This window comes from Trachurus trachurus, assembly GCF_905171665.1.
Source record: "Trachurus trachurus genome assembly, chromosome: 16".
In the NCBI taxonomy this organism is placed as follows: domain Eukaryota; kingdom Metazoa; phylum Chordata; class Actinopteri; order Carangiformes; family Carangidae; genus Trachurus; species Trachurus trachurus.
Window position 1 is genome coordinate 22,275,375 of NC_139902.1, and position 10,248 is coordinate 22,285,622.

Consider the following 10,248-nt stretch of genomic DNA (forward strand, 5'->3'; position numbering starts at 1 on the left):
TCATCTTCTTCTTTCTACTTCCAAGGAAATCATACTTCCCATGGGTGAAAACTCACCAAACCTTACAGAAATGTCCGACCCCATGCCAGATCCCATGTATTATCAGATTTTTGTTTAGATAACAGAATTTCTGACATTTTGATTTTTGAAATCTGCCTTGACAACAGCTGCCTGGGCACTGACTCCCTGAGTCGATAAATGAAGCTACACAGCAGGTCTCACTACCAGCGAGTTAGGAGCTGGGTCTTGGTGTCAGATCAGATTTTGAGAGGTTGTACTGTACTACAACCAAACAGGCTAAAGAACAACAAATACACAAAAACACACATACAGTTGTTTTGCAGTACACATTTTATCAAACCCAAAGATGTAATAACAAGTGTATGTACAACAATGTACAGTGTTCAGTAGAATATGGTCAGGCATATAATGTCAAAAAAAGCAAGAAAAAAAAACACTAAACAAGATTTTACATATGATTATATTGTAAATAATATGTCCATAACTATAAAAAATAACTTATTCCACTTTGTTTGGAGTATGTTTGTCTATTATTACAGGTACTAAAAAAAAGGTTTCCTTATATAGTCGCTTTTCATAGCAGGTCCCCTGAATGTTAATTGCTGACAATAAAGAATAAAAAATAATTAAAATCTTTCACAAGAAAGTGCTGAGCAGTAAAGCTGGCTACAAACTTGGCTTTAAATCCAAAGCCTCTCATCATGAATAGCCCTCATGTGGATAAAAAAAATAAATAAATATCAGAGCATAATAATTACATTAAGGTTAGTATAGGCAGCCTTTATGAGGTTCATAATATTGGTCAATATCATAATACAGTGATACATAGAAATTACAAAAAGATGTTTAATTGTTTACACAACCATTAGTGGAGCAGTCAAACTCATAATTAAAATGATAATAATGATAAAGTTATTAAAAAACACATCACTAATACAAACATTAAAAAGTAGCATCAGACAATACAGTCATTGTATGGTTGAAAAAAGAGTAAAATGAAATAAAACCTTGTGTCTGTATGAAGTGTTCAAAAGTAAAATAGGTAAACTTACGTTGTGTCTTTAAGAAGATATTGAAAATTAAATAGTGACAACAATTTTACCCTGTATAACTCAGACATCAAGCTTACAGGAGATTTTGTCTCAGTTAATCAACATCAGTGCAGACTGAGCTAGATAATGACCTCATCACCCACCGGTGGCCTGTGTCCACCTGAGGAGAGCACAGTGCTGTCTGGAGAGGCTGAGCACAGAGTAGACCTACAGTCTCACTCCAAAAGCTTGCAGTTTTGAAAAAGGCCGGTTTTGCCCCACTGTGACAGAATCAGTCAGTTTCTTACAGCGTGTCAGTACATTTGACCTTTCCTGTGGCAGATGTATCCAATGTAGAACTCACTGAGTAGTCTGAGCTGGAGATTGTGACCAGGTGTTTGATAGTTGATAGTCTCTTGTTGTTTTTACAGAACACCGTCATGTGTTTTTTTACTCTCATGTTTCACATGCATCCACCAGTTTCTGGCCTCACGCCTCAATGGGAATTTCTCTGTCAGGTTGTGTTTTCCTGTGGAAAAAGAAACAACTCATTAGTGAGATACTGGGCTACAGCTACCTCTACTTCAAAGTTTGTAAATGCAACATAAAGAGGCAACATATCTAATTTAAAACACAAGCTTAGAGCATGTTTTACGAGATAATTGAGGATACTGGGAAAAAAAAAGATGGTTCCCTACTATTCATTAAACCAACACAAAACCAAAGCACTAATAGAACAGTAATGGTGCTATGGACATACACATACTGTACATATACATTTTAAAATTGGGATGTATGTTCAGAAAATGCACATGTTTCCATTGAGAACATATTTCAGTATCTTATTGTGCATTTTAGATTATTCTCTGGCATTATTAATCTTCAGACACCTGCTGCTCATTCCTGTGACTGAGTATGAACAAAGCAGCTGACAGCAGGTGGTTACAGTTTTATATATGATTCAGTTCCACTCTGCTGTACAGTATAACATATATGTTTTCTATGGACTGTATGAAGGTGAATGAACATACTCATGTTTGGTGAGGGGGGCTTTGTCGCAGGTGACCTCTTTGAGCTGCCCTCCCTCCTTAGTGACTGTCTGTTGCATACTGCCTCTAGGAGTGGATATACCCTTCAGCGTCACATCTCTGCAGCCAGGGCACACGACAGGGCTTAAATTACAGTGATGACAATCTGCTGACATTCACAGTGGTTTGTGCACATTGACAGGCCGTGGAACACTTTTTTTCACCATCACATTTACTTACCCATTATTCATTCCCACTCCGTCATCAAGCGTTTTGAGGCCTGGAATTTTTTGTCCTAAGATTTTCACCCAGATGGACATTAGAAGGCCGCAGTGATTTCTGTAGCAGCAGGTGGCATCTACCAGCAAGAACACCACCACGAAGATCACGATGACAATGCCAAACACGCAGCCTTTGGTGCAGCTCGCTTTGAGGAGAGATGACAAAGTCTAGATGAACAAACTGAATATATGAAAAACCACCTTAGTAAATATTGTTTATGTGTAAGTAATAGATTAGAGCTAAATTAGAGCTTTTGTATCAATCCTTTCAGTTGTTTAGGGCAAACTAGAAGCTGAGACACATTTTCTAGTTGATCCGATGAAGCATGTGGTGGCAGACATTGGAGGCTACGTACCAGGTTGGTCTGCGATGGTGAATTTCAACGTGGCGGGGATAGAAGAACCATTATAATTGACAGCTATGACTTCCAGTTGATAGTCGGAGCCATAGGGCAAGTCTTTGAGGGTGACAGAATCAGCATTGGACGGCAGCTGCATCTCATCCCACTCAGCCCCCTCTTTGTCCTGGTTAAAGAGAGCAGAGAAGAGGGAGTTGGGAGTTTTTCCCCATTCCATGTGAGAGCGCAAGGGCAGAGAAAGTTATTTCTTACCCGTTTGAATCGTATTTTGAAGTGAAGCAGAGGTACTCCTCCGTCATCCAACTGACTAAGAGGGGCATAAAAGGTGTTGCCCTCAATTTTTATCTTATCCGACGACAAAACTGGACTGTCAGGTTCACCTACAGGCAGGAATTGGAGAGAAGATGACCACAGGTTTGAACTAAATATTTAAACTTAATCATGAACACAAATAACACCTAATATCTGTATTTATACAATGACTTATCAAGGCTTGACTGAGCATGTCGCTTGTCACATTATTTCATGATGTCTGTTACCTCCTGATTGCGAGTAGATTACAAGGTGTCAGCAGCAGCATCAGTGACCATCAGGCAGCAGATGATGAAGTCATGGAAATGTTACGATGACGATTGCATGAGAGATGAACGATAAAAATCAGAGATAGCAGAAATAACGATACAGAGGTGAACATGCCAAACCAACACATTCATGCAAATGCATAAATGTACAAATGTGTACATGCACATATAAATATTGTTAATGCACAGCACACATTTTACATAAAATGTGAATTTTAGAAGCAATTTACAACACTTACGGATTCCCTGGGTGCGAACTCTTTCTGTGTTAGAGAACTGTCCCACTCCTACTTCATTCGAGGCAGCCAAACGCACCATGTAGACTGTGTACGGCTTGAGGGCGGTGATAGCAAGGGGATCTACACAATAAAACATACAAAAGGCACATAACCTGATGTATTAACAGTTTGATATCTAAGCAGTGTAAGGACCAACTGATTTATTTCATCAACCTCAATGCTGCGATGAAGAGCAGAAGATCTACCTGAAGCTGGTACTGTGACCTCCTCCCATCGGTCTGTCTCTCTTTGTCTCCACTGCAGGACAAAACTTGTCATGTCTGTTCCCCCACTGACGGGTGGGAATTTGAGGGAGAAGAGGACTGACGCCGGTCCAGGTGAGACTGTCAGGTAGTGCGGTGGACCAGGGTTGGCTGTGGGTCACATGGCAGGGAGGAGGATTGAAGAATATATATATATCAAAGGAACATGTGTGAAATACAAATGTGGACATGAAGTCTTACTGTAGATGGCGACATCTCTGGATGCATTTCTATTGGTGCTAACAGCCATGCAGGAATACAGTCCACCATCAGAGGGCATTATTTCATCTATCACCAACACACCATCCTTCACATGGACACGACCAGCAGAGTCCTGACAGAGACAGAGAAAATATTAAATCAAACATCAGAAATGCAGCACATAGATCTTTGTCATCATTATCATCATCTCATGTATAATGAGTTTTGTTGTAAACGCATACACCTCAGCTATGACAGGCAAAAAGAAGCAATATTTTGAATTTACATTTTCAGTCTTGGTTCCTGAAGGTGAATATGTATAGATGAGTTTCTGTGTGTACGCATCCATGCAAACACTCATACCATTGTGTGTCCATTGTGCTTGTTGAGCCAGTACAGCTCAGGCTGAGGATGGCCGGAGACGTTACAGGACACAGATACACTCTGCCCCGTTGACACATTTAGCTTCTCTGCCGACACAAACACCTGTGGGATCTCTGAAATGAAACATGTCAGATATATTAGCAGTAATCACCTCAGCAAAATTCAAAGGAAAGTAACTAAGTCCACTATAGTACAAAAAGATGAAGGAGCAATTCAAAGTGATATCAAGCTGAACCAACCAAAGACATCAAGCATGATGGTAGCACTGTCCTCAGATATCTTGTTGGCGGCGGTGCAGACATATTCCCCATAATCGCCTTTGTTGACAGAGTGTATAATCAACTCGCTGCGGTCTGAGTTGTACTGATGGCGTGAAGGGTCAAATGGCACCGGCCTAAGAGCAGAAAGAAAAAGACAAGTGATGGTGCACAACACTGACAAAACAGAAGGGTAAACTTCTTTGTTTCTTTGAGAGAAGCGCCAACATCTTTATTATCGACACAGTGTTTAAAATCAGGTCTTACAAGGTCCAGGTGATGTTGGGTTGTGGATGACCATCAGATGAACAAACCAAGGAAACGTTGTTCTCTGATCCAGCAGTCACTTTTTTCACCTCTTCCCTCAGCTTCACTGTCGGAGGAGCTGCAGGGGGATTCAGATTTACTGACATGTAAATATGTTAACACACAACACAACAGAAGGATTGATTCCTAACTACTGAGAGTGTACTATCAGTGAACTAATCCCTTAATAAAAACAGATAATCCATCAATACAATCTGGATTTGAGCTACTCACCATTGACAACAACAGAAACCTTGAGGTCTTGAGAGATGGGCCTATCTTTGATGCGGGCTCGGCACACATACAGTCCAGCATCCTCTCTGTTCACTTTTTCAAAATGCAGTGTGTTGTCAGAGAGCTGCCGCACACGTTCTCCCTCTGAAGTAAGAGAAAGCATCACATGGACAGCAAAGTATTTAGCTCAATAAATACTTAAAGGGATAGTTCAACATTTTGGCAAATTGGCCCATTGCCATAATCCCTATAGTCATAGCAGTAGGTTCGTTACCTTTATTTGTCGGTGCAAGCTATTTTTAGAACGGAGGAGCGGAGCGGCAGGCTGTTCAGAGCTACACTATGGAGGCTAATGGAATTTCTTGGTTTCCCTCATCAAACTCATCAAATACAAAATCCCAAAACTCCAAAACGCTTTCGTGGACAAGTTGTGAGCTGCACAATCACCACGCTATGAGATAATAATAGAACTTTACGAGACAGAGTTGTTTTAGAGGTAAATTCATGCAAAACCGCTGATGCGCGTTGCGTTCAGGGACAGTTTTTCAGCAAGCAGACTCTGTATTTACCTCGAAAACGGCTCCGTTTCGTAACGTTCCATTATTATCTCATAGCGTGGTGATTGTGCAGGTCACAACTTGTCCACGAAAGCGTTTTGGAGTTTTGGGATTTTGTATTTGATGAGTTTGATGAGGGAAACCAAGAAATTCCATTAGCCTCCATAGTGTAGCTCTGAACAGCCTGCCGCTCCGCTCCTCCGTTCTAAAAATAGCTTACACCGACAAATAAAGGTAACGAACCTACTGCTATGACTATAGCGATTATGGCAATGGGCCAATTTGCCAAAATGTTGAACTATCCCTTTAATCTAAAACAGAATAATAAACATCCTGTGTTACTGTAAAGGTGGCCTCAGGTCTATTTTCATTGTGGGTTTGCATTGAATGTATCACAGGGAAGGACAAGTGCTGACTTTTCCCCCAAACCTGTATCAAGCAAATTACTCGGCCACTTGGGGGCAGTGAAACAAGTACCAAACACAATTTTGACATTATCAGGACATAAAAGTTGTTTTGCCAAATGTGCTTTTTCATGTTCAGCAGATATAGAGCAACATTATGAATCTAATCTCATATTCAAGGCCCAAGTCAAATGCTCACTCCCACATCACACACAACTGGACACACCACCTTTGTGTATCAGTATATTTTTCATTACCAGACAAACCTTTACCTAGTGTAAACCTTAATCTTGTTAGTTACCTCGTTCATCATAGACCAATGAAACTCCTGAGACAATATTTTGTGAGGGGTCTCATCTAACACTCTCTGAATTAAAATCGATCACACTGAACTCCTCAATGTAATGAATATTGTCATTCACACAACAATCACACTTTGACCTCACAACCTCTGTAATGCCCTGGGTGTTGGTCCTACCAGTAGAAGGGATTTCTTTGGTGCCCCTAAACCACTGAACTTCCACCTCTGGCTTTCCAGTCGCCACGCATGTCACCGTCGCCTTTGTTCCCGCCAGTAATTCATGGTAGGTTTTGGTGTCTCCAAATGATGGACCCTCTGATGAAGAGAAGTAGGATTAGAGTGACTGGGATATCTACATTCACTGCTATAAAGCAACTAAGGAGTTATATCATCATGAGTGAGGTTTTACATCAACATGTGAAAAACATCATGAAAATTAAATTTAAAAAAAATCTGAACATTTTCTTCATGTCGAATGAGGTATGAAAACACCAACAATATGACTGATTAATGGAGTATGTGAGTGTGTATGCAGCCTCTTGTCACATACCATAAACATACATCTGTACTTCCGCCTGCTCTTCGCGGCCACTGTCGTATTCACATGTACAGGTGTATATGCCGGCATCTTCAAATGTGGCCGTCCCAATAGTCAATTTAGAGGTTTTCTCATCTATACTTGACACACTGACCACATCACTAATGTCTTCACCATCCTTCTGCCATGTCATAGTTCCATCTGCTGAAGCTACGACGTGAGAGAATGAGAGAGGGAGGAAAGGAGAGAGTGAATGTAAAAGTAGAGACTTGTTGTTTTAAAACAGTTGTTCAAAGTGCCGTGTTAATCGCATAGATTTAACAGATATAAAATGAAACAGAAGTGACTCACCTTTACACAACAATAAGATCTGGCTTCCAACACGCACATCTTGGGTGCTGGTAAGGAGCTGGAGCTTTGCATCTAGAGGAAGAGAGGAGTTTAGGTTGTGTTGTGTATCTCTTTCTCCTTTAAAAAAAAATTAAAACAAAACAAAAAAAAAAAACACATGAGACAGAGATGCCAGTCACAGAAAAACTTGCCCATGTGCTGAAACACATGTACAGTACAACACTATTTCTCACATTTCTACCTGGAAAACAACATCTCACAGTTCCCACAGCAGACAGGTTTTATCTTGTTAATATCATTTCCTTGTTTATCATGCTTTTAACTTATTTCATAAAATCCTGTCCATCATCAAAACAGCCAAATTATTCAGTTATTTCCTGCTCACACTCTTAGTAGCTTTCTTTTGTCATCAAAAATACCATTACAAATCTTACCTGTGCCATCCATCTGCAGCAGCAGCAGCAAAGCCAGTTTCAGGAGAGCTGATTGGTTCGTCATGTTCACCTGGCAGCAGGTTACCAATCCCATAAAACTTCAAATCTGAACTCTGCAGTTTCTCTGTTGAGTCTCAGTGTGTTTATGGCACTCAAGAGTGATATACTTAACAAAAGCAACTAAAACAACAAGGACATTTCAAAGACCTCCAACCAAGGAAATGTGACAGGAAAGAGAGAGAGAGAGAATGTGACAGGAAGGGGACAGAGAGAGAGAGACCTTGGGCCCTAGTTTGCTGGCGCAGCGCAGGTGGCGCAAGGTAGCGCAGCCGGTCTAATGCAAGTTTCGACCAGCGCAGCCTAGCGCAAAGTCAGATTGGAAGATTGGCAGATCGCGCTGCGCTGAGATAGGCGTGGCCGCGCAGCAGGGGGAGGCGTCACAGATTCAGCTTGGTGCAGTGGAAGTTTCGTCCGAAAATGTCCCGCCGAAGTTGCGCTGAAAGCTCGCCACCTCCAACCAGGTCTAGTCTCAGCGCAGCGCGGAGCGCAGCAGGTGCAGTGGAAGTTTGGCTGACTGACCTGCAGTGCACACACGTCACCAAGACCTCACAGGCAGATCTCCACAGTTCCAGACACATTTCAATGCAATAAATATCCACAATAACCACTATTTAATGCAACTAACGGAATCAACACGTGAATTTATATCTATATAGATTGTCCCGTCACATCTGACGTCAGATCAAAGCAGAGATCAAAGGCTGTCGGTGCGTAAAGGAAACTCCACCTGAATTAACACAGCAGGGACGAACTGGCACTGAAAAGCAGCTGTGGATGTCCCAAGCAGGACTGAGGGTGGATGACTGCATGTCGCTGCCGTGTTGAGATACCACTCTGCCCTTGTGATGATTGCTGTATTTATTTATTTATTTACTTATTAATTCATAACCGCGTGCGACCGCATCACGCAGCCGTAATGAAAAACAAAACACAAATCATTATCTCTCTTAGTCCACCACAGCCTCTGTATCAGATAGTCAGTATATAGCCTACTACAGTATACTCAGCATCTCTATCACAGAAAAAGAGAAAAAAAGAGACGGACAGAGAGAGAGAGAGAGGAGGACAGAGAGAGAGAGAGAGAGAGGGAGAGAGAGAGAGCTTGTCCTTTACGCTGATTTCATCCACATGGTGTGTGTTTATGTTGTGATTAGTGTAGCCTACACCTCTCATCTTATACACAGGGTTTGAATAAATGTGAGTTTCTTTATTAGTTTATTAGTTGTTGTTTCTTAGATTGCGTAGGGGTTCTCAGTGTATCAGATCAATCCTGGTTAAGTATATTAGTAAACTCATTGTTGGTCACTCTGAGCTCGGACCTCCGGGGAAACAGCTGTTTCCTCCGGGGAGAGGTTCGGCCTCTGGCGTCGCTGTTTCCTCCGTCCATGTCAAAGTATAAAATGACAAACTTGCAGCGCGCATCACCCGCCGCGCAGTTAAAGGTGAGGAGAGGAGCTCCTTTGATTGGTGAAGATCTGACTCGGCTGTGTCAAACCCACTCCACGCCTTTCTCTCCTCCTCCTGTCTCCCTTCCGCCCTCTCTCCTCCCTCTTTGCCGTTTGCGCCGGTGGGAGGGACGAGGGGAGGGATTGCGCTGGCGTAAGTCTGACTGCGCGGCCCACCAAACTTGCGAAATGGACCTGGGCCACACCCCGTTGGCGTGGCGAAGCTGCGCTGACGTTAGACTTCACCTGGTCGACGAAACTAGGGCCCCTTGGGTTACTTATGAGAAACCGATGACGCGACATGAATGACCTCAGAGATGCTGAAAAATTAAATGAGAAATAGGAAAGTTGGGGACTGAGAGAAGTACTGAAATACTCCCAGTCGTTCCAGTCGTGGTAAACAAGTTTTTTTGGAGGCCACCGTCACTTTGCCGACGGGTGAGAATCTGAAAGCTGGATGTCACGGTTTTCCACCCCTTTTACACACTGGACCTTTAAAAATATTTACCATCAAAGAAAGTGTTATATTCTACACCGCAAATGTGAACAGGTTTCTTTATTTCAAAGTAGTTTTACAGTAGTTTTTCTGTTCTTGAAGTTTCGGCTAGAGCACAACGACATTTTCTTCTATTTTCTCAATTCATATTTATTCAAGCTGGAGGAAAACCATTGAGTCTCTCTGAGAGAGGTATGTATTTTCATCTGGAACCAGTCAGGCTTATTGAATTCTCACCTGAGTTTTCACAAGTCTGTGAGAGTTCAACAAAAACGACCATGTTCTGCTAATAGTAACTCTGTACCATTTTTCAGGATAATCTTTGAATATGTGACGATGTAGATGTGATAAGCATTATAGCATGAGATTATGGTATCAGTGACTCACATGTTGGCTTTATGATTTATTTTAATGAATGTGTAATGAAACGTCTGTGAG

The 10,248-nt window shown here is 41.8% G+C and overlaps 1 protein-coding gene across 1 annotated transcript; it reads right to left on the bottom strand.

The window, feature by feature from the left end:
* Positions 1-1,208: 1,208 nt before the first annotated feature.
* On the bottom strand, positions 1,209-7,873 carry LOC310999759 (neural cell adhesion molecule 1-like; the record flags this gene model as incomplete). The annotated part of the gene is made up of 16 exons (XM_083990313.1): positions 1,209-1,233; positions 2,084-2,200; positions 2,321-2,507; positions 2,718-2,886; positions 2,973-3,100; positions 3,541-3,660; positions 3,786-3,953; positions 4,044-4,176; positions 4,407-4,540; positions 4,667-4,821; positions 4,952-5,069; positions 5,225-5,368; positions 6,664-6,801; positions 7,037-7,234; positions 7,376-7,447; positions 7,810-7,873. 16 exons carry the CDS (start codon positions 7,871-7,873, stop codon positions 1,209-1,211), a joined length of 2,070 nt encoding a protein of 689 aa, XP_083846439.1.
* Positions 7,874-10,248: the final 2,375 nt, after the last annotated feature.